The 25,112-nt window shown below is 42.6% G+C and overlaps 1 protein-coding gene across 5 annotated transcripts in view; it reads left to right on the top strand.

The window, feature by feature from the left end:
• REV1 (REV1, DNA directed polymerase) overlaps nucleotides 1-25,112 on the top strand; it is a 79,611-nt gene that overhangs the window by 14,112 nt on the left and 40,387 nt on the right. For all 5 annotated transcript variants that reach the window (XR_001918769.1, XM_018054915.1, XM_018054916.1 and 2 more), the window contains 3 exons: nucleotides 11,077-11,137; nucleotides 12,415-12,541; nucleotides 15,786-15,954. Coding sequence is in view for 4 of the 5 variants with exons in the window: in XM_018054915.1 (XP_017910404.1) it covers nucleotides 11,087-11,137; nucleotides 12,415-12,541; nucleotides 15,786-15,954 (347 nt within the window). In the remaining variant the exon portion in view is untranslated. The remainder of the gene's footprint in view (nucleotides 1-11,076; nucleotides 11,138-12,414; nucleotides 12,542-15,785; nucleotides 15,955-25,112) is intronic.

Raw genomic sequence — 25,112 nt, 5'->3', positions numbered from 1 at the left:
ACTCTCACATCCATACATGACTACTGGAAAAACGATAGCTTTGACTAGACGGACCTTTCTTACCAAAGTGATGTCTCTGCCGCTTAATATGCTGTCTAGGTTTGTCATAGCTTTTCTTACAAGGAGCAAGCTATTTTCATGGCTGCAATCACCACTATCTGCAGTGGTTTTGGAGCCCAAGAAGATAAAATCTGTTACTAGTTTCATTGTTTGCCCATCTATTTGCCATGAAGTGATGGGACTGGACGCCATGATCTTAGATTTTTGAATGTCAAGTTTTAGGCCAGCTTTTTCACTCTGCTCTTTCACCTTCATCAACAGGCTCTTTAGTCCCTCTTTGCTTTCTGCTATAAGGGTGGTGTCATCTGTATATCTGCGGAGAAGGCAATGGCACCCCACTCCAGTACTCTTGCCTGGAAGATCCCATGGATGGAGGAGCCTGGTGGGCTGCAGTCCATGGGATTGCGAAGAGTCGGACACGACTGAGCGACTTCCCTTTCACTTTTCACTTTCATGCATTGGAGAAGGAAATGGCAACCCACTCCAGTGTTCTTGCCTGGAGAATCCCAGGGACAGGGGAGCCTGGTGGGCTTCCGTCTATGGGGTCGCACAGAGTTGGACACGACTGAAGCGACTTAGCAGCAGCAGCAGCAGCGTCTGTATATCTGAGGTTATTGATATTTCTCCCGGCAATCTTGATTCCAGTTTGTGCTTCATCCAGCCTGACATTTCTCATGATGTACTCTCCACATAAATTAAATAGCAGGATGACAATATACAGCCTTGGCGTATTCCTCTCCCAATTTTGAACATGTCTGTTGTTCTATGTCCAGTTCTAACATGCTTCTTGATAGGCATACAGGTTTCTCAGGAAGCAGGTAAGGTGGTTTGGTATTCCCATCTCTTTAAGGTGATCCACATAGTCGAAGGTTTTAGCGTAGTCAGTGAAGCAGAAGTAGATGTTTTCCTATGTTGCTTTTTCTATGAATTTTGTTGCTTTTTCTATGATCCAATGGATATTGGCAGTTTGATCTCTGCTTCCTCTGACTTTTCTAAATCCAGCTTGAACATCTGGGAGTACTTGGTTCACATACTGTTAAGGCCTAGTTTGGAGAGCTTCGAGCATTACTTTACTAGCATATGAAATGAGGGCAGTGGTGCAGTAGTTTGAACGTTCTTTGGCATTGCCCTTCTTTGGGACTGGAATGAAAATTGACCTTTTCCAGTCCTGTGGCCACAGCTGAATTTTCCAACTTTGCTGGCATATTGAATGCAGCGTTTACGTAGCATCATCTTTTAGGATTTGAAATAGCTCAGCTGGAATTCCATCACCTCCACTAGCTTTGTTCATGTGATGCTTCCTAAGGCCTACTTGACTTCGCACTCCAGGATGTCTGGCTCTAGGTGAGTGATCACACCATTGTGGTTGTCTGGGTCATTAAGATCTTTTTTGTGTAGTTCTGTGTATTCTTGCCACCTCTTATTATCTTCAGCTTCTGTTGGGTCCATACCGTTTCTGTCCTTTTTTGTGTCCATCTTTGCATGAAATGTTCCCGTGGTATCTCTAATTTTCTTGGAGAGATCTCTAGTCTTTCCCATTCTATTGTTTTCCTGTGTTTCTTAGCATTGATCACTGAGGAAGGCTTTCTTATCTCTCCTTGTTCCTATTCTTTGGAACTCTGCGTTCAGATGGGTATCTTTCCTTTTCTCCTTTGCCTTTCACTTCTCTTCTTGCCTCAGCTATTTGTAAGGCCTCCTCAGACAACTATTTTGCCTTTTTGCACTTCTTTTTCTTCGAGATGGTTTTGATCACCACCTCCTGTGCAGTGTTACAAACCTCTGTCCATAGTTCTTCAGGCACTCTATCAGATCTAATCCCTTGAATCTTTTTGGCACTTTTGCTCTATAATTGTAAGGGATTTGATTTAGGTCATACCTTAATGGCCCAGTGGTTTTCCCTACTTTCTTCAATTTAAATCTACATGGCCCTAGTCAATTAGTTCTGCCCATTGCCCTCCTGAGGTAAAAAATCCCAGGTATGCTCTACAGATTTCCCAGAGAAGAAAAGCTACTTCCCAAACTTTGTATTCTCAGCAGACATTCTGTTACCCTTCGCTGCAACTTCCCAGTCCCTGAGAACCCAACTGCCTGCGGAGTAGTTCCAGTTTTATGGTCTTATTTTTAAAAATTTATTTTAAAGAATATATTTGAATCAGTTCTAATGAGGTGGATGAAACTGGAGCCTATTATACAGACTGAAGTAAGCCAGAAAGAAAAACACCAATACAGTATACTAACGCATATATATGGAATTTAGAAAGATGGTAACGCTAACCCTGTATGCGAGACAGCAAAAGAGACACAGGTGTATAGAACAGTATTTTGGACTCTGTGGGAGAGGGCGAGGATGGGATGGTGTGGGAGAATGGCATTGAAACATGTATAATATCATATGTGAAACGAATCGCCAGTCCAGGTTCGATGCATGATACAGGATGCTCAGGGCTGGTGCACTGGGATGACCCAGAGGGATGGGATGGGGAGGGAAGAAGGAGGGGGGTTCAGAATGGGGAACACGTGTATACCTGTGGTGGATTCATGTTGATGTATGGCAAAACCAATACAATATTATAAAGTAATTAGCCTCCAAAATAAATTTATATTAAAATTTTTTAAAATTTATTTTAAAAAGTTTTAATTGTAGTAAAATACATATGAAATTTACCATCTTAAACATTTCTAAGTGTGCCGTTCGTTCAGCAGCATTAAGCGCCTTCCAATTGTTGTGTAACCATTTCCACCATCCGTCTTCCCAGAGTGGTTCTCACCTTGGATAACTCAGACTACCCAGTAAACAGTAGCTCCCTGTCCCCCCTCCACCCCGTTCTGCTTTCAGTGTCTGTGGATCTGAGCACTCTGGATGCCTTATATAAATCGTGTGGTGTTTGTCTGTTTGTGCTGGCTCATTTCACTTCGCATAACACCCTCGAGGTTCACTTGTTTTCAGCATATGTTGGAATTACCTTCTTTTAAAAAAAATATTTATTTATTTTTATTTTTGGCTGCGCTGGGTTTTTGTTGTTGTACGTGGTCTTTGCTCCAGTTGCGGCAAGCAGGGGCTTCCGGTTGCTGTGTGAGGGCTTTTTTCTTTGTGGCGGCTTCTCGTGGACTCAGGCTCTGGGTGCGGGCTTCAGTACTCGGGGCTCCCAGGTTCTAGGGTAGTCGTGGCCCCGAGGCACATGGCATCTTCCTGGACCAGGGATCAAACTGGTTCCCCTGCCTCACAAGGCGATTCTAAACCAGTGGACCCCCGTGGAAGCCCACCTTCGTTTTGAAGGCAGAATACTGCTCCACTTTATGTATATCGTGTTTTGTTTATCCATTCATCTGTCAGTGGACTCTTGGGTTGCTTTCTGTCTTTTGGGTTTTCAGAATAATGCTGCTGTGGACATGGGTGTACAAATAGCTCAATCCTTTTGGCTTTGTGCCCAGAGGTAGAATTGTTGGATCATGTGGCGGCGCTGCGCCTAATTTTCTGAGGAACCCCCATAGTATTTTTCATAATGGCTGCACCGTTTTACACCATTTACACCATTTCCCACCAACGGTGCACAAGTGTTCCTATTTTTTAACATGCTTGTCAACACTTCCTGTGTTTTTGATAGTAGCCATCCTAATGGGTATGAGGTGGTTCTCATTGTGGTTTCAATTTGCATTTCTCTCATGGTTAGTGATGTTAAATATCTTTTCATGGGCTTAATGACCATTTGTATATTTTCTTCATAAAGAGATGTCTGTTAAAATTTTTTGCCCGTTTCTTAATCCGTGTATTTTTTACTAAGTTGTAGCAGCTCTTTGTATACTCTGGTTATTAGTCTCTCTGCAGATAGGTGACTTTAAAATATTTTCTTGCATTCTGGGAGTTGCCTTTTACTCATTAGATTTATCCTCTTGGTGCAGATTTTAAAATTTTGGTTTAGTCCAGTTTATTTTTTCGTTTGTTACCTATGCTTTGATGTCATATCCAAGAAACCATTGCCAAATCCAGCGTCATGTAACTTTTCTTCTGTTTTCTCCCAAGAGCTTCATAGTTTTAGGCCTTCCATTAAAGTCTGATCCATTGTCCATTAATTTTGTATATAGTGTAAGACAAGGGTCCAGCTCCATTCTTTGCATGCGGATGTCTGAACATCCCAACTCGACGTGTCAGTAAGGTGTGCTTTCCCCCTCTGAGTGGTCACAGGGAAGTCATTTTAAATACACAGGTCCCTGGGGTGGTTGTACTTTAGGCCATTTATTAAGCAGCTTGTTAATTGTCAGCAGAGAATTGATAGCGAAGTAAGGTAAAGAAGGAGGCCTGAAGAGGAAGAGGCGTTGCGCGGTGGCGTGGTGAGAGGCACAGGGAAACCCGCTTTTTTTTGGCATTGCCTGCTGATGGTCTGGGGGCCACAGGCTGCTCTCTGCATTTGCCATAGTCTGGATTAGTATGCTGCCGTAATTTGCATATTCATTCATCCATTGTGTATTCATTTGTATATTTGTATATTCTAGTTCATTTATCAACTATTTCTTAGGAAACTATTAAATGAAGATAAACCCATCCATGTATGTGTGTGCCGTGCTTAGTTGCTCAGTCGTGTCTGAGTCTTTGCAACCCCATGGACCCCACCAAGTTCCTCTGTCCATGGGATTCTCCAGGCAGGAATCCTGGAGTAGGTTACCATGTGCTTCTCCAGGGGTCTTCCAGACCTAGGGATCAAACCCAGGTCTCCTGCATTGCAGGCGGATTCTTTATCATCTGAGCCACCAGGGGCTAGAGCAGTGAGACTGAACAAAAGCCACTCAAGGTCAGTTTCATGACTTAATAGTCAATATACTCGGGGGTTACAAATAAGTAACCAGTAGAGTACCACTAATGAATATGTATTTGGACATTTTCTAGATAGGTAGTAGGAATTTTGCTGGTGTGTGCTGAACTATCTAGAACCTAAGTGATTCTTTAACAAATAGATGAATACCACTTTTGCTTGAAAACAGTTGCTCCTGGTGATGAATATCATTCTGTGGGGAGATACTGAAATCCACCAATAATCCTGGTAAAGAAGACAGAATGAAGTTCTTTGCAGTGGTAACTTGGCTAGCCTCGTAAGACACACGTTGGAAGTCCTGAGTGAACTGATGACAGTGTGCTCCAGCAGATGTGAAACAGTGTGTCAGTAATTTCAGTATGGTTCTGGTAAGCAGGACTGTGCCGACACTCTTGACAGTGGTTTGAGTATCTCTGGTAAGAGCATGAGAGAGTTGGGAACTCTTGCATCGTGGGCACCCGGGGCTCCTGGGCTCCTGGAGCTGCTCTCCTGTTGGCCTCACACTTGCCGCCTCTGGCAGCTGCTGGCCAATGTAGACCCCCACCCCCCCCCGGGCGGGGCTGCACGCTGCCTCCCATGTGGTTGTCTTTCTGATTTCATTACTTGAAGCCTAATAGATGAATTTGGTCTTGGTCTTTCTTGGTAAAGAATCTTCCTGCAATGCAGGAGATGCGGGGGTGGGGTTAGAGCTCAGGTCTTCTGTCGCTAAATCTACTGTGTTGTGTGTAGACCATGGATAGCTTAACTAAAGTAAAGACGTTTGTATTTTATGCTCTTTAAGGGGCTTCCACATATGAGGTCTCATTTGATTTTCACACTGTGGCCTGGGTACAGTAGATTTGTATAATAATAGCTAGGGCTCAGTAGTAAAGAATCCTCCGCCTAAATGCAGGAGACCCGGGTCTGGATCCTTGGGTCCAGAAGGTCCCCTGGAGGAAGAAATGGCAACCCACTCCACTATTCTTGCCTGGAGAATCCCCATGGACAGAGGAGCCTGGGGGGCTACAGTCCATACGGTCACAGAGTCAGACATGACTAAGCACACACCCCCTCAGTGTTTGAGATCAGGGTACTTTTGCATACATGAATTCATCCTTTATCCATTTTTTAAACTAAGTTTTTAAAACCCAGAAATTAGCTTCTGCATTAATTGTTAGTTGGTCATTCTAGGTTGTGCCTTAGTCTCAGCAATGTGTAACACTTTCCTCAAGGCCACTATGTGCTATGGAACTAGATTGGGAACCCAGTCTGCAGGAGTTTCATCTGAAAACTAGAAGGCAGTTTTTATATACAAGTCTGGCTTGATGACTGAATGGCTTGTTGTTAAAGAGTGTACAGTAATTCAGAAGGTTGCTCGGAACCTAGAAGATGTGTTACATCTGAGGGCTGCTCTCTGTCAAGCTGAGGTTCGCATTCTAGGGAAAATCCTGTTTGAAGAAGCAGATCAGTCCTCTACTGTGAAAGAGCCTTTCCTGATACGGCTTCTGAGCAGAGGCAGAGATGCTTTCCATGATCCTTATTGGTAGCAGAAACAGTATCATTTCACAGCAAAGGGACTCCCCGCAGCCATTCATACACATGTCTCCATTCTCCCCCAACTCTCTTCCCATCCAGCTACCGCTTAACATTGAGCAGAGTTCCCTGTGCTACACAGTAGGTCCTTGTTGGTTCAGTTCAGTTCAGTCGCTCAGTCGTGTCCAACTCTTTGCGACCCCATGAATTGCAGCACGCCAGGCCTCCCTGTCCATCACCAGCTCCTGGAGTCCACCCAAACCTGTGTCCATCGAGTTGGTGATGCCATCCAGCCATCTCATCCTCTGTCGTCCCCTTCTCCTCATGCCCTCAATCTTTTCCAGCATCAGAGTCTTCAAATGAGCTCTTCGCATGAGGTGGCTAAAGTATTGGAGTTTCAGCTTCAGCATCAGTCCTTCCAGTGAACACCCAGGACTGATCTCCTTTAGTATGGACTGGTTGGCTCTCCTTGCAGTCCAAGGGACTCTCAAGAGTCTTCTCCAACACCATTGTTCAAAAGCATCAGTTCTTCGGCACTCAGCTTTCTTTATAGTCCAACTCTCCATCCATTCATGACCCCTGGAAAAACCATAGCCTTGACTAGAAGGACTTTTGTTGGCAAAGTAACGTCTCTGCTTTTTAATATGCTGTTTACATTGGTCATAACTTTCCTTCCAAGGAGTGTCTTTTAATTTCATGGTTGCAATCACCATCTGCAGTGATTTTGGAGCCCCAAAAATAAAATCAGCCACTGTTTCCATTGTTTCCCCATCTATTTGCCATGAAGTGATGGGATCAAATGCCATGATCTTAGTTTTCTGCATGTTGAGCTTTAAGCCAACTTTTTGACTCTCCTCTTTCACTTTCATCAAGAGGCTTCTTAGTTCCTCTTCACTTTTCTACCGTAAGGGTGGTGTCATCTGCATATCTGAGGTTATTGATATTTCTCCCGGCAATCTTGATTCCAGCCTGTGCTTCCTCAGCTCAGCGTTTCTCATGATGTCCTCTGCATGGAAGTTAATAAGCAGGGGGACAGTATACAGCCTTGACGGACTCCTTCTCCTATTTGGAACCAGTCTGTTGTTCCATGTCCAGTTTTAACTGTTGCTTCCTGACCTGCATATAGGTTTCTCAAGAGGCAGGTCAGATGGTCTGGTATTCCCATCTCTTTCAGAATTTTCCGCAGTTAGTTGTGTTCCACATAAAGGCTTTGGCAGAGGCAATAATGCAGAAACAGATGTTTTTCTGGAACTCTCTTGCTTTTTCGATTGGTTCATACAGCTCTTAACTGTTTTCCTTGCCGTGTGTGTGTATGTTTTTCCTGTATTTTTGATCTTCCATTGAAGAGGATTTTCTTTCTACCTAAGGGATATACTTTCTAATTTTCTTTAGACAACTTTGCTGGTGACATTACCTCCTTTTATTTGCCTGAAGAAGCCTTTCTTTCATCTTTCTTGGCTCAATTTTTCTCTGGGTATAGAATGCTAAGGAAAAGACAGCTGTCTGTTTCATTACAGTAGTTTGAACGGGATCTCTTCTCCCCACCCATGACAACTTTTAAGACTTTTTTTCTGTCTTTAGCTTTTCATAGTGTTACTATTATATGTTTAGATACAGGTTCTTTTTTTTTCCTCCCAGTTTGGGACTCATTGGGCTTCTTGAATTTGTAGTTTGATATCTTTAATCAGTTTTAGACTATATTTTAGCCGTTGTTTCTTTAAAGATAACTTCTGTTTTTCCTCTTTCCCCCCACAATGTAATTAAATCAGGCTCTGTGTGTGTTCTGTATCTCTTTCCCTTCTGTCCATATGCTCCATATCTGGACATTTTCTTCTGACTTATTCTGCTCATTCTTTGTTTGCTTTTATCTGTGCATTACACTCTTAATTTCTAATCTTGTATGTTTTCGCTTGAGAGTTAGTGTCTAGTTATCTCTGATATTTTCCAGTTCTTCACCAATAGTCTGAAGTTTGTCTTTCCGCTCTGAGCAGAGTAAGCACAGCTACTTTAAAGTCTGCATTAATTTCCTTCCCTAGAGTCTGTGTAGGTCTGTTTAGTTTGTTTTTTTTTCTCTTGGTTCGTGTGATCGTTTCTTTGTGTGCCTGGTTATTTCTGTGTGCCAGATACTGTATTTGCAAGCTTGTGTGTAGGGATGCATGAAGTTTTGGAAGTTGTCCCCTCAGAGCGTCCGCATTTCCTTCTGCCAGGCGCCATGGGGCAGCCCCAGGCCACCTGGGTCTGCTCTGAGGCTGGGATGACCCCGGGCAGGGTGCTCTGGGCTGCCTGCCTCCAGTTGACTCTGACCCTGGGGCCGTCCACCCAGATGTGAAGAGCTTTGTCCCAGGCCGACCCTGACCCCCAGCTGTCACTCCCTTAGCGCTCACTATGTATTCTCAGCCAAAGGGGAAGGTCCCCCGACTCCTCTATCAGCTGCCGAGTCTTGGCCCAGTAATTTTTCACTATTTGCCTGGCCTCCTGTGCCTTGAGGCTATCTTTTTAAACAATGTTTTCTCTAGTTTTCCTCTTCCTCAGCAGGAGAGTCTGTCCAAATAACCAGGTTTACTGTTTGCCATGGATTTTTTCCAAAATAGGGTTTGAATGTGTAAAATGAAGTGTGTTTCTTGTTTGCTTTTCCCTCTTCTTGGTTTTTATTGACTCCTGGGCCAACAGGAGTTTGCTGTACATGGGTCAAATTACCTTTTTGAAATTTGATGAAATTACCTTTTCAGCCCTTCATTGCTTTTCGTTTTCAAAACTTGGTCTGGGATAGCTTTATTTGGGAAGAGAGAGAACCTTTAAAACTTTTCTTTGAAGAAATTTTGTGTCAGTGAGATCTCCCTCATTAAGCCATCAATAAGGATTTCCGTATTGACCTCTTACAATGAGGCTCTTAAATGGTCAGCTGAATTAAACTTTTAAAATATGTTACTTTCTTAAACTTACCTTCATTTAGCAGATAAATGGTTTGGTATGATTTTTGTTAGTATTCGTTCTTAATGTACAATGACCAGAACGCCCACACTTCACTTGTCAGAGCAGATGTGTGGAGTCAGAGTCAAGAACCATGTGGTCACATGTCCCAGACTCCTCTAAGATCAGAGAGAGGTCTTGGGGGAGCAGACTGGACAGCAAGCCTGTTGAGACCAGAAGTATTAAGTAGCACTGATGGCTGTTCTGGGACTCAGGGCGAACACATGCCCTTCCTTGTCAGAGACAGCCATCCACCCTCCCCTGCTGCACCCACAGCACCTGGCCAGGGCTCCCACGTGGCCGCCTATCCTCAGAGCCCGTCCCCCTGCCCCTTGTCTCCCTGTTAGAGTTCACTGAGGCCATCTCTGCATGTCTTTCAGATGCCTTTTAAGAGTAGGCAGTAAGAATTCACAGTTAATGTAGCAAGTGGATATTCTAAATCCTATATATACTAAGAAAGAAATATTTGAAGGAAAACATCAGGTGATATATGTGGATAAAGTGTGGCTATTTTAAAATGTTATTCAGTAAAAGATTGCTTTAAACCAAATCAGAACCAGTTTAACTTGGATAATGTAGAAGACTTCTCCAGTGGTATATGGTAACGATTTGGTATTAACCTATATAGTTACTAAAAGAAAAAAATGGAGCTCATATTAATTTTGTGAAGGATAATGCAGTCGTGTCCCACCCAGGATGTAGCTGTTTGAATTAGAAGAATTTGACTTTACAGGGAGCTTCATGTAATGTCTGCTTTGATTTATATGTTTATCACTGCTAAGCCAGTTGACACTTGAGATTAGCCAGTTTGATGGCTTTATGGTATAGTTGGTCACGTGTTCCCTTCAGGAGAATGCCAGAGTTACTAATTTATTACCAGTGATAATCTTTCTGCGTCATGTCCGTTAACTACACTGCTTTGATTGACTTCTGTTGGGATTCTTGCATAGCAGATGAATCACACTGGGCCTGCTGTCTTCCGTGTGCGTGTGCTCAGTCGTATGACTGCACTCTGAAGTATGCAGTATGCAGTAGCAAAGACAGAAATCGAGGGAGTTCCCCGATGGTCCAGTGGTGAGACTCTGCATTCCCGTTGTAGGGGTGCAGGTTCAATTCCTGGTTGGGGAACTAAGATCCTGCATGCCGTGTGGTGTAGCCAAAAAGTAAAATAATAAATTTTTTTAACATGCAGAATTCAAAAGCCATATATTAGGACAGTTTATGGAGGGAAATATTTTAGGTTCTTTCAACACTAATTAATGTTAACAAGTAAGCACAGTATGTTAGTTGGATTTGGTGATGCTTTATGTAAGTGGGTATTAGGATTGATGCTCAGAAATGCATAAAAGTTTTCCCTGTTAAAATTGAAGGGATTTCCCTGGTGGTCCAGTGGTTAAGACTCCGTGCTTCCAATGCAGAAGATACAAGCTCATTCCTTGATCAGGAAACTTAAGATCCCACATGTGCACGGCATGGCCAAAAATAAAAATTAGTTGTAATTAAAGTCTGACATTTCAACCTGATATATCTGCAAGGAGTTTGGGGTGAAGTAGGAGAATGATGCGCTTTGGAAAAATTTCCTCAGTGTTATACTTTCAACTTTAATGAATCGAACATTTGAATTTATTTTACTTTCTCATTTTTCTTGATATTGAAGTATAGTATCAATTAGTAGTACAGTTTGTTAAGAAATTGAAGCACTTCTTTTTTCTTCCCCCCAATACAGAAGCTCCACCATGAGACGAGGTGGATGGAGGAAGAGAGCTGAAGATGACTGGGAAAAATGGGTGTGTTTTAAAAGAATAAAAATAATTATATTGAACTGTCTAGGTATTCTTCATTCTTCTTTTAGTTTATGATGTGGTTTAAGGTCTTTTCTAAATTGTAAATCACTTTACACACCAACTCTTTGTGTGTATTCACAGTATATTGAAAGCTTAAACTGTGAGAAATTTTGTCCTGAGGAAATAAATGTTCTAGTGCACAGAATTTGTTATATCATCATTTTATCACAGATTTGCTAATAATCCTAGAAAACAGGAAAACATAGACATCCAGTAACGGGATTGGTCAAGTAAGTTATCTTCTGGAGCATAGAAGAGTATGTACCCATCATTTAGCTGTGTGCTAACCTGGCAGGATGGTCTTGTGGTATAAAGGAATATTACATGCGATCCTGTGTGTGTAAAACTTCTTGTGTTCTTAGGCACAGAAATAAGCTTTGAAAGTAAGATCCCATAATGTTAGCAGTGAATGGAGCACAGCTAATTTAAATTTTCTTCTTTTCTGGGAAAAGAAAAAAAAATGTTTAATGGCATGTGATATTTGAATAATCAAAAACAGTATTAAAGTCATTTCCATTTGGGGGAAAATCTATACCACTTCTAGACATCTACAGTTTTACTTTGAAGACTTTATAAATAAAGTAAGATTGATAAGTCTTAATAGATTTTGCTTAATTATTTCAGTGTTCAGGAAAAGTGTAGCTGAATTCATAGATTTCTAAAAGTCTTTAGCAGACGTAATAATGTTTTTACATTCTGTTTTTAGGTGGTTGTTATGAACTTTAGTACTACTATCAGATTGATTAGATCCAGAATTTAACCGCTGAATTGTTTATTGTATTCTTATCCACATGTATGGGTAACTGCTGGTTTGAACAGAGAAGATAGTGGAAGCCAGTCTAAAATATACTCTAACTGACCACTTGTCAAATTTTTAATTGGTTTAAACTTTGGCGTAACTTTTGTAGATAAGAGCAATATTCTGTGATATTACACTTATTCTAGACTTACCTTTTCCCTCTTTTAACTGTTGTAAGAATGTGATAGAATTTTTCTTTAATTGGAGGGTAACTGCTTTACAATGTTATGGGCAGAATTATTAAAAATTGAGTTACCAGAAAAACCTTGACCTGCCTGTTGTATCACCTTGAATTATGCTGTACGTCATCTTTGATGTTGATCACATCACAGAGTAAGGGCTTTTTTTTTTTTTTTTTTAAATGGGGAGATGGGAAGGAAATAAAACTTTTATGATTAGTGTACCTTCTCTTGAATTCTAGGGTGGGTATATGGCTGCCAAGGTCCAGAAATTGGAGCAACAGTTTCGATCAGATGCTGCTATCCAGAAGGACGGAACTTCTTCAACAATTTTTAGTGGCGTCGCCATCTATGTTAATGGATATACAGGTTGACTGCATCTTAAACTTTTTATTTATCTCATTTTACGTGTACCTTTTTTAAGGATTGGGGTGACTTGTTTTAAATTCTGTTTTTAATTATTTATCTTGCATATAAAAAAGAAGTAAGACCCTCTGCTTAGATACTCCTTCCTCACGCCTCCTTTCCATCTCGTCTCTGCTTGCCATGGTCTTATTTTAATTTTTATCAAAGTACGTGGTTTTCTTTAAAGTCAGATGAAGTGTAAAATGAAAAGTTGTAGTCCTGTTTAAACAGCTCATCACACGTGTGGGGCTTTGTAAACTGTGAGCCTCAAAGAGGGGAACCTTGTAGGGACCCTCCCCTGGTGACTCTTCAGCTGTAATTGTCCGGAGGCCCTTTGGGGCTCGTGGGGGTGGGAGGAGCGGGCATCAGGTCCTGAGCATGTGGCCTTGAGTCGAGTGTAAGCCCAGCAGCTGGCATCTGGCTGCCCGCAGGAAAGCTGAGGGCCCAGTTCTCACTGTTGAGGAAGCAGAGTCTCATTTACTCTCGTGTATTTTTCCTCCTCTGTGTCCCTCCTCTCCTCCTGCCGTGCCTGTTGTCGCTGAGTCCAGTGTCTGGAAGGCACAGGATGGTTTTTCTCTCTGAGTTGGAGAGGAGATTGAGAATTTTAATTTACAGTGTCAGCCGTCAGCTTCCTGTTGTACCGGCCATCCAGGAGCCCCCTTTTCCCCTCCACTTCTTAGTTGGCTGTCAGCCCCTTGTTTTTAAGGCCTCCGTGAACCGCTTTCCCTTGGTTGTCCCCTGTTCTGCTCTTGGTGGGGTGGCTCGCCTGCGTTTTCGCCTTGGCATTCTCTGATTCTGGTCGGCAGGACTGTCCTGATGTCTAGTCTGGCCTTCACGCATTGCCGCTCCTCTGCTGCTCTTCGTGCTCTCACTGTGGTGAGCAGCTCCTTGCCTCACTTCCGTAAACTGGAGTCACATTCATCATTCATTAGATTTGCCTCCTCTCCTAAGCTGGTCCGTAGTGTATACATTTCAGAGCGCTTTGGCTAGGAAACAAAACACCCAAGTTTTGTAATTGTTTGGTGGACTTCACCTGTGAGGCCATCTGGTCCTGGCCTTTTGCCTACTGGGTTTTTTTGTTTCTTGGCCATTGCTGCGTGGGCTTTCTCTAGGCGCAGCAAGTGGAGGCTACTCTCTGCTTGTGGTACAGCGGCCTCTCTTGTAGCAGAGCACAGGCTCTAGGTGTGCAGGCTTCAGCAGTTGCAGCTCCTGGACTCAGTAGTCGTGGCACACCAGCTTAGTTGCTCCTTGGCATGTGGGACCTTCCTAGACCAAGGATCAAACCAGTGTCCCCTGCACTGCAAGGTGGATTCTTAGCCACTGGACCACCAGAGAAACCTTTATTGGGGGTTTTAAATTACTGATTCGATTTCAGTACTAGTAATTGGTCTGTTCATGCTTTCTGTTTCTTCCTGGTTCAGTCTTGGGAGATTATTCCTGTCTGAGAATTTGTCCATTTCTTCTCATATGTAACTGCTCACAGTAGTCTTTTAGGAGTCTGTATTTCCATGGTGTCCATTTTAACTTTTTTCATTTCTGGTATTATTTGTCTTTATGATTTCTTTCTTTCTACTAACTTTGAGTTCTGTTTGTTCTTCTTTCTCTAGTTACTTTAGATGTAAGGTTAGGTTGTTCATGATAAAACCCTTACCAAAATTCCTGTTAAGGGCATGTGTCTTCTAAAGACCCAAACCGAGTTAGTTATTCTAAGAAAAGTACTCATTTAAATGCTTGGATTTGTATTATTTGTGCTTAAAGACAATCTGTTGCTTGAATAGCCAAGAAGCTACACAAGCTTCCTGTGGCTATCACCCCCCAGTAGCTGTTGCTGTGGGAGGTGTGATACAGAGTTTTCCCTGCGGCTCAGCTGGTAAAGAATGCACCTGCGATATGGGAGACCTGGGTTCAGTCCCTGCGTTGGAAAGATCCCCTGGAGGAGGGAAAGGCTACCCACTCCAGCATTCTGGCCTGGAGAATTGCACGGACTCATGGGGTCGCAAAGAGTCAGACATGACTTAGTGACTTTCACTTTCCTTTCCTTTTTCTACGATAAAAGTGAAAAGACATAGAAGAGCTATTGAAAGTAATTAATGTGATACTAGTAATGCCAGTCATAACATGACTTTAGTGAGTCAGACATTTTTATGGGAAAGCATAAACCACATTGATTCATATTTAAGATATTTTTCTGAGTTTTATTAAGGATAAAATAATTTGAAACAGAATTGGGGATAAAATGGTGCTTCTTGGTTGGCAATTCTTTTTTTAAAATTTTGGTTTATTTTTTGGCTTTGATGCAAGTTCGTATTAGGAAACCAAATAAGATTATTTTAACTTTTCTTTTATTTTCTTAAGTACAAGTTTAGATAGCTTCATAGGAGTGAAGTCTAACCAGCCCTCTGGCAAGTCTGCTCACAGTGGCTTTAAGCGGTGGGGAGATCCTCGCTGTTTCTAACACTGAACTGCTGCCAGCACCAGATCCATTACTTGAGGTGCCTGTCTGCTCTTCGAGGCCTCGCTTGTCAGTAGCTATTTTTGTTTTTGCTTTTCGAAGATTTTTTTTTATGTGGATGAGTTTTTAAGAAGTAATTTTACTTATTTCAGTTGCATTGGGTCTTTGTTGGTGCGTGGGCTTTTCTCTAGTTGCAGGGAATGGGGGCTGCTCTCTCACTGTGGTGCACAGCATTCTCACCGTGGAGACTCCTGTGTGGAGCACGGAGTCCCAGGGGGAGTGGGCTTCGGTAGTTGCGGCTCCCGGGCTCTAGAGCCGGGGACTCAGTAGATTGAGTAGTTGTGGTGCACGGGCTTAGTTGCTCCATGACATATGGGATCTTCCCAGACCAGGGAGCGAACCCAAGTCTGCTGCGTTGGCAGATGGCTTCTTTATCCCTGAGCCACCAAGGACGCCGGCAGGAGGTGTTTATGTGTTGGTCGGCAATTAGTGGCCAGGAGGATCGGCTGTGCTGAGGTGTTTCTGTGTTGGTTGACTATTAGCGGCCAGGAGAATCGGCTGTGCTGCTTAAGGCAGAACAGCGCTATCACTTTGTGGTTTTCCTCCCAGCTTTGTTTGCTGACAGCACAGCCAAGGAGAAAGTGAACCAGTGATGTGTTCGTTAGATCATCCAGTTGAAGGGATCATTCAGCTAGTGCTCTGCTTCTACTTTCTTATATGCAAAACTTTCAGCGTGTTTTATTATTAATTTTACAGATCCATCTGCTGAGGAATTGAGGAAGCTAATGATGTTGCATGGAGGCCAGTATCACGTGTATTATTCCAGATCCAAAACAACACACATCATTGCCACAAATCTTCCTAATGCCAAAATCAAAGAGTTAAAGGGAGAAAAAGTAATTCGACCAGAATGGATTGTGGAAAGGTAAGTTTAATTTTTAATTAAAGCGTTTTTAGAAATTGGAATGCTTATTTGTAAACCCTTACCTAACCTGCAGTACCTTTTAACTTAAGGGTGAAGAGTAATCAGTGTCTTAAACAACACTGCTCTGCTCCTTGGGTGGCTCAGAGGTAAAGAACCCACCTGCCAATGCAAGAGACACACAGGTTCTATCCCTGGGTCAGGTCGATCCCCTGGAGAAGGAAATGGCAACCCACTTTAGTATTCTTTCCTGGGGAACCCCATGGACAGAGGAGCCTGACGGGCTACAGTCCATGGGGTCGCAAAAGAGTCGGACACGACGTAGCAACTAAGCAGCAACTGTACTCCTTAGCCTTGCATCATAGTTCAGGTGCCTGTGGTCTGATGTTCGTGTTCCTGCATCCTCAGCTCCCAGAGCTTAGGGAAGGGGGCTCAAGTAACAGTGAGAGGCAGTGATGGAAGGGCTTGACTAAGCCTGTTGCTCATTTAGCAAATGTTTGTGCACCTGTTATCAGTAGACAGTGCTCTTTGTACTTGGGAAATACACCATTGAGCAAAGCAGAGCCCCTCCCCTGCTTCTGGGAGCTTCCATTCTGCTGGGGGAAACAGATAATGAACAATATGTGAGTAAGTTGGAGACGACTAAGCGACTGAACTGAGTAAGTTTATACCATATGGTAACAATTTAGTACATGCTAAGGGGGAAGAGATGACGAGAATGTGGGCCTGACGTTCTTGGCGAGGAGGGCAGTTTGCAGCATTGTTAATACCTATTCTTCAGTTGGTCTAGTTTCTTGGCTGTTGGTTTGGAACTGGTGTGTTGTAAATCAGTGGTGGCCATTCTTTGTAACTTTCTGACATAAAATACATCATCTGAAATTTGAGGATGAGCTAGAACTTAAGTGATTCACATATAATTTATATGAGTGATTGAAAGTTAAAAGTGAAAATATTAAAATCATGGTTTATGCATGAATGGATTGTAATCAGTATATGAGAGAATGGTCAGATTGTATAGTGGAGTGTTAATGACACAAACTTAGAAATTATTTAGGTCAGCTGCCAAAGCTTTTATTCTTACCCTAAATTTCATTAATTCTGACACCTTAAATTAATTTATTCGGTAGATTTAGACTTGTTCAGGCCTTCTGTGTCGCAGATACAGCAGCATGGATTTGTGAGAGGCAGCATGTTGTGGAAAGGCTGTGCCTGGGCTCTGGAAACAGAGCTGGGTTCGTGTGCCAGCTCTGCTGCTCAGGGTCCCTGTCGTCTTGGATTGTAACAGGAGCAGGGGTGCAGCCATTCTGAACCTTGCCTCCTCATTTGTAAAAGAAGATCACTGTCTACCTGTTACGATTATGTGAAAGCTAGAAATAATTCCCGCAGACTGCCTGGCACAGTGCTTCATGTCTTACAGAGACGTGATACGAAAGAAGCTGCTGCTACTGTGCTATTTTATTTTTATTGTATAAACATGACCAAGTATTAGAAAAATCAGTTCCAGAGAGTCAAAGGTACATTTAGGGGAAAAGTGCATTTGGCTTCCAGAAAGCCAAATTATTCATATAGGCAAGGGTTTTTTAAATTTAAGTCTTGGTGTATTAAGTTGAAGACTCATCCCTGGAACATGTTTGTGCTGTGTTCCGAGGACCCAGTCACTGTTCATTATATAGGACTTATCCACATGGCTTTTAGTGGTGTGTCTTCTTAAAAAGGAGTTGTGAAGTTTCGTATAAGAGGTTAGTATTATGTCAGAGTTCTGCTATGTGTGGGCACTTACACAGTCCTTTCATTTTGCTAAGGCTGGGATTGCGGTCTGGGGCTGTTTGGCTTTGGGGAGAATAAGGGAGATCGTGGATGATAGGAAAGAGAGGTGAGGAGGGCCCTGGCTGGGTGTAAGTTAACGTGTTTAGAAAATGGTGGTCTTCATGACAGCTCTTTATACTGGCTCTTTTTTGCTGAAGGCAGCTAAAGGGGTGATTCAGTAATAATCGCAGCTGAGGCAGTGACAAGTTATAAAATACACCTTTAGACCTAATGATCTGTTTTTAAATAACTGAAGTGACTTTGGAGTCATGACTGTGTGATGTATCTGCTTTATGTGGTGGAGGAGAAGGCAGGGCTGATAAGGGTAGCTGATTTGCCCGAGTGGCAGAATCCAGAGTCCAGGCTTCTGACTTGACATTGGGTCTGCTCGTTGCGCTGAATTAAGTTGTTACAGGAGAACCACCTCGTTCATCTCTCTAGAAATGGATCAGTCAGCGCTGTGCCCTGATACGTGACATAAATGCCTGGTGTCCGTGCCGTCATAAGCCTGGGCTTCTGCAGGGGAAGTCAGAGCTGCTTGCTTCCATGCTCTAATCCCAGTCTTGTTCATCTCTTCTCCACTGCAGTGCTTTAATGAGTTTATTGTACTAAAAACTTGAACATTATATTAGCTATTTAAAGGATGATATATGGTACTCTCTTCTATAATTGGTTTTCCTGGTTTTGGTTTGAGCAGTTTGAAAAGTGACTAACTCTTCTAAGTGTGCGGGGTGATGGCTTTGATTCACATTCCCTGGTGCCTGTGAAGGTGCCATTAAACCCGAGTTAATGCAGGCGTGATTACGAGGTCACGCCTTCCAAGAGGCGGGGGAGCCCTTTCACGTGAAGCCTGTGTGTATTAGTTCAAGTTCTGAGTCGCGTTGCTGAAGGCTTCGTCTTGTGAGTCTTACGGCTGTATATGGTATAGTATGAGTTTGTGATTTTCACATTTTTGTTAATCCCTTTCTGCAGACAATTTGATGTGGAAATTTGAAGTGTGAAGTAGTTAGGAAGCCACTCTGGTCACCCCTCTGGCTCCTCAGGGCAGAGCACAGTAGAAACCATGGGGCTCCAAGTCTGTTTTGTTCTTGTCGTCTGTTTTGCATTGAGTCTCCCATGGCAAGAGAGCCTGGTTCTCCCGGGCTGGGCCCCGAGGAGAGAGGTTCCTGTTCACGCCAGCCCACAGGGTCTTCTCGTGGGAGGGACTGGCTCCCAGTCAGTGCGCCCTTCCTTCCTGAGTTGCACATGCTCATGTCTGTCACATAATTGCGGTGCCGTGAAGCCTCACACTTCATATGGAGTAAAACTGTTTCTAATTACGCTCCACATAATTATTAGAGTGCTTATTCAGATCGAGCATAAGTTGGCTGCGATTTTATCTCGTGATTTTCCCCTTGTGTTTCTGTGTCTTGCCTCAATTCTTGATAGAAAATATGCATGATTCTCATTTCTGGTCTGTATTTGCATTTTTAAAAATAATTATATTGAGTATTTACTTTTTTCTCTCACAACACTACAGAATTCCTCTCAAATTATTTTTACTTGGCCAACTACTCCTTACACACATTTCAGTCCCCCCACTCCCCCACCCCATGTTGTAGATAATATTTATTAGAAAATATATTTTTGGTTTTCAGGAGCTAAAGAATGACTATGAATAGTTTATATTTGTAGTGAAAAGTAAAAAGCAGTTTGGGCCCTGTAGGATAAAGGACAATAAGTTATATATGTGTGTTCTTACCTGTTATTTCCTTTTCTGAGCTTGTACAATCTTGATGAGTGGTTGGAAAGCTTAGGTGATCAGGGTGGTGGGGACAAAGGGAATTTTAATGTTGAATGAATGAAGAATTTTTGTTTAGTGGTAGAATATAAGGCAAAAACAGTTCAGTTCTTCCTTAGCACATACTTCACTCCTTTCTTGCTTTAAATTCACTTTTGAATGAGGAAGAAGACAGATGCCTGAATTAGATGGGCAGGTGAATATACGGTGTTAGACAGGGGTTTTCTAATAAAGAATGACTAGGACGTTGACTGGAACCATACGCCGTTTGATGAGCAGAATTGCTGTCATCTAAAGAAGATAGTAGGGGATTCCCTGGTGGCTCAGAGGATAAAGCATCTGCCCGCAATGTGGGAGACCCGGGTTCGATCCCTGGGTTGGGAAGATCCCCTGGAGAAGGAAATGGCAGCCCACTCTAGTATTCTTACCTGGAGAATCCCATGGTCAGAGGAGCCTGGCGGGCTACAGCCCACAGGGTCGCAAAGAGTCAGACACGACTGAGTGGCTTCACTCACTTCACTCGAAGATAGTATTGCTACAGTGATACTACAGAGTTTGGAATAGAAGTCAACGTAGTGACGTTCATATCTCGATTTCTACAACATTTTCCAGATTCTGGTTATAACTGTCAGTATAAATTCATTGTGTCAGCATAGGAAATGATTTAGAGGACTGTTAGAAGCAAAGTTCTACTTTAGAGACAAGTTTATTGGGGCTAGAGGACAAACCAAAGTAAATATTTCCCATCAGTGAATATGCATCTGATACACTGAATAGAGATATATATATATAATCTTTCATATATACCAGAGTCTGTTTTCAGTGTATGAAGGAACTCCACTGTTTAAAGAAGTCATGTAGTAGTATCTTTTGGTAAAGTGAAATTCCTTTTGATCTTAAAATTTGAATTTTGATATTTGGTATTTAGCTTTTTTTTCTTAAAAATAGTAGAAAATATGCAGTTCCGTTGTGCTTAGGATGAGCAGTGACATTAGAAGATGTTACAAGTTAACCCCTGAGAGGTGTCTTAAAAGAAGACCTTGGAGAAACATGCCTTCAGATCATGCCTTTGCCGTGCCTGGAGTTGGACAGGTGGATGAGTCATGACACTTAGGAGTGTACAGTGTGTGTACAGTGGCGTGGGTCTGAAACTTTGAAACTCCCTTGTCTAACATGATGAGGATGTGCTGAGTTTTATTTGCTTTTGCTGGGCATCTCTGAGGATGTCGAAACCTGCAGCATTAGAATTGGCTCTCTTACCAGTCTCCATGGGCTGAGTTACATAAGCCTTAGGTTCCGCCAGGTGGCCTCAGTCTTCACAGGGGTCGTGTGCGGTCAGTGTTGACCACAGAGAGCACCTCCAGAGTCTGGTCAGCCAGCAAACTGTCAGGAGGCTGGGAGAAGCCAGCACGACAGCGGGGCGTGCCTCTGGCTTTGCTGCCCTTGGGTCTTCCTTCTGGTGTGCCCCTGGCACATCGGGCACCGTTTCAATCTCCACTCACCCCCTAGTCCCAGCTGTGCTGAGTGTGATGAAGCAGGCAGACGCTCAGGGTAGGGCCAAGTCCCTCTGCTGCTGGGGCTGGGGGAGCAAGTAGGATAGGAGATGCTAAGAAGACAGAGATCTGTGGCCAGGCAGCAGAGGCCGGTGGTTTAAAGGAAGCAAAGTTAGTTTGATAAAGAATAAAGGAGATTAATAAATAGTCCAGTTTTAGGATTTTCATTCTCTTATTTGAATGTAGTCTGTTATCTTGACAAAAACTAACTTTGCTGCTGCTGCTGCTGCTAAGTCGCTTCAGTCGTGTCCGACTCTGTGCGACCCCATAGACGGCAGCCCACCAGGCTCCCCCCATCCCTGGGATTCTCCAGGCAAGAACACTGGAGTGGGTTGCCATTTCCTTCTCCAAAAAACTAACTGTAGCCTGATGGTAAATTTATTTAGGTAAATGAGAATTGAAGTGTGTTGTCAGTAGTAATGTTCTCCACTGTCGTAATTTAATACTTCAGCATATTTAGTAATGCTACCTAAAGTTGAAGGTGTTTTGGGGGGGATTATATACTGATATAATTACAAAAAGAACTTAGTTTGTAACATGATACATTTCCATTTTTAGGATATCTTCATATGTTTTTTAGTAGTCACAATTGTTGACTCAATATTTTCAATTGGTTTGTTTGTTCTAGCCAGTTCAGTAATTTCTTACACTTTTTTAAGTTTTATGGCGTGCCCTTTGAGGAAAACGTTAGAACTTTTGAATTTGTCAGATAATAAGAAAAGTATTTTACTCTTTATTTGTTTTTTCCTAAATAATTGAAGGGTGGCTTTCTTAATATGTAGTTTAGGTTTAAAGTCACACATGTTTTCAAATGTTTCAATTTTGAATTGAAAATGATATATTTAAACACAAAGTAACCATATGTAACTCAGTTTATTAGAAAGCAAATATTAGTTTAATGAACTCGGTTTTAGTTCTTAGTTATAGTAGGTGTTTGGGAGTGTCTGTTAATGGGCCAGGGCTGTCTGGTATTATACTACTCATGCCCCCTGATTCACCCCAGTGATGTTTGATACATAGATAGTGACTGGAAGCGGATACATAGGTGTATATAATAACTTGTCTTAGTTTCTGTCTTCCAGTGGCCTTGTCTCTATCACATTTATACATATAAAATAGTATAAATTACTTCTCTTAAAGTTGAGGTTCTTTATTTTGTGCTTCGTATTACAGGCTTTCACATGTAATAGACCTGACGTGAATCTTAGAAATTGGAGATCCTCATCCAGTCCCGTTATTCTGGGGAAACTTGACATGGAGATAGGTTGAGAAAACCTCGATGATTGTGTGTGAACTGGAGAAGGATTGTTGTAGTTGTTGTTGTTCAGTTGCTTAGTCGTGTTCGACTCCTCGCTACCCCATGGACTGCATCATGTCAGGCTTCCCTGCCCTCCACCATCTCCTAGCGTTTGCTCAAACTCATGTCCATTGAGTCGGTGATGCCATCCAGCCATCTCATTCTCTGTCGTCCCCTTCTCCTGCCTTCACTCTTTCCCAGCTGATATCAGGGTCTTTTCTAATGAGTTGGCTCTTCTCATCAGGTGGCTGAAGTATTGGAGCGTCAGCATCAGTCCTTCTAATGAGTATTCAGGATTGATTTCCTTTAGGGCTGGACTGGTTTGATCTTGTAGTCCAAGAGACACTCAAGAGTCTTCTGCAACACCACAGCTTAAAAGCATCAGTTCATCGGCATTCAGCCTTCTTTATGGTTCATCTCTCACATCCATACCTGACTACTAGAAAAACCATAGCTTTTACTATATGAAACTTTGTCAGTGAAGTAATGTCTCTGTTTTTTAATATGCAGTCTAGGTTTGTCAAAATGTTTCTTCCAAGGAGCAGGCATCTTTTAATTTCATGGCTGCAGTCACCATCTGTAGCAATTTTGGGGAAAGATTGTGGTTAATATTAAAGTCTTGATGATTAAAATATTGACTAGTCCAGCTCTGTATTTAAACTTTTCTCATCCTATTCTCTAGTTTTCCCCTCCTCAATGTGAGATTATTGGCCTCTAGTTTTTAAAATTTCAGACACGTCTCTTCATATTTAACTAAAATTATATTGTGTTCAGTTCAGTCACTCAGTCGTGTCCGACTCTTTGCAACCCCATGAATTGCAGCATGCCAGGCCTCCCTGTCCATCACCAACACCCAGAGTTCACTCATGCTTAACATCCATCGAGTCGGTGATGCCATCCAGCCATCTCATCCTCTGTCGTCCCCTTCTCCTCCTGCCCCCAATCCCACCCAGCATCACGGTCTTTTCCAATGAGTCAACTCTTCGCATGAGGTGGCCAAAGTACTAGAGTTTCAGCTTTAGCATCATTCCTTCCAAAGAACACCCAGGGCTGATCTCCTTTAGAATGGACTGGTTGGCTCTCCTTGCAGTCCAAGGGACTCTCAAGAGTCTTCTCCAATATCACAGTTCAAAAGCATCAATTCTTCGGCGCTCAGCCTTCTTCACAGTCCAACTCTCACATCCGTACATGACCACTGGAAAAACCATAGCCTTGACTAGCTGGACCTTTGTTGGCAAAGTAATGTCTCTGCTTTTGAATATGCTGTCTAGGTTGCTCATAACTTTCCTTCCAAGGAGTAAGCGTCTTTCAATTTCATGGCTGCAATCGCCATCTGCAGTGATTTCGGAGCCCAAAAAAATAAAGTCTGACACTGTTTCCACTGTTTCCCCATCTATTTGCCGTGAAGTGATGGGACCAGATGCCATGATCTTCGTTTTCTGAATGTTGAGCTTTAAGCCAGCCTTTTCACTGTCCTCTTTCACTTTCATCAAGAGGCTTTTTAGTTCTTCTTCACTTTGTGCCATAAGGGTGGTGTCATCTGCATGTCTGAGGTTGTTGATATTTCTCCCGGCAATTTTGATTCCAGCTTGTGCTTCTTCCAGCCCAGCATTTCTCATGATGTACTCTGCATAGAAGTTAAATAAGCAGGGTGACAATATACAGCCTTGACGTACTCCTTTTCCTGTTTGAAACCAGTCTGTTGTTCCATGTCCAGTTCTAACTGTTGCTTCCTGACCTGCATATAGGTTTCTCAAGAGGCAGGTCAGGTGGTCTGGTATTCCCATCTCTTTCACAATTTTCCACAGTTTATTGTGATCCACACAGTCAAAGGCTTTGACACAGTTAATAAGGCAGAAATAGATGTTTTTCTGGAACTCTCTTGCTTTTTCCATGATCCAGCGGATGTTGGCAATTTGATCTCTGGTTGCTCTGCCTTTTCTAAAACCAGCTTGATCATCAGGAAGTTCACGGTTCACGTATTGCTGAAGCCTGGCTTGGAGAATTTTGAGCATTACTTTACTAGCGTTTGAAATGAGTACAATTGTGCGGTAGTTTGAGCATTCTTTGGCATTGCCTTTCTTTGGGATTGGAATGAAAACTGACCTTTTCCAGTCCTGTGGCCACTGCTGAGTTTTCCAAATGTGCTGGCATTTTGAGTACAGCACTTTGACAGCATGATCTTTCAGGATTTGAAACAGCTCCACTGGAATTCCATCACCTCCACTAGCTTTGTTCGTAGTGATGCTTTGTAAGGCCCAGTTGACTTCACATTCCTGAATATCTGGCTCTAGGTGAGTGATCACACCATTGTGATTATCTTGGTCGTGAAGATCTTTTTTGTACAGTTCTTTTGTGCATTCTTGCCGCCTCTTCTTAATATCTTCTGTTTCTGTTAGGTCCATACCATTTCTGTCCTTTATCGAGCCCATCTTTGCATGAAATGTTCCCTTGGTATCTCTAATTTTCTTGAAGAGATCTCTAGTCTTTCCCATTCTGTTGTTTTCCTCTATTTCTTTGCATTGATTACCGAGGAAGGCTTTCTTATCTCTCCTTGCTATTCTTTGGAACTCTGCATTCAGATGCTTATATTTTTCCTCTTCTCCTTTGCTTTTTGCTTCTCTTCTTTTCACAGCTATTTGTAAGGCCTCCCCAGACAGCCATTTTGCTTTTTTGCATTTCTTTTCCATGGGGATGGTCTTGATCCCTGTCTCCTGTACAATGT

Source organism: Capra hircus, chromosome 11 (genome assembly GCF_001704415.2).
Source record: "Capra hircus breed San Clemente chromosome 11, ASM170441v1, whole genome shotgun sequence".
NCBI lineage: Eukaryota > Metazoa > Chordata > Mammalia > Artiodactyla > Bovidae > Capra > Capra hircus.
The sequence above is the reverse complement of the archived record's forward strand: the minus strand, read 5'-3'. Positions and strand labels throughout refer to the sequence as shown.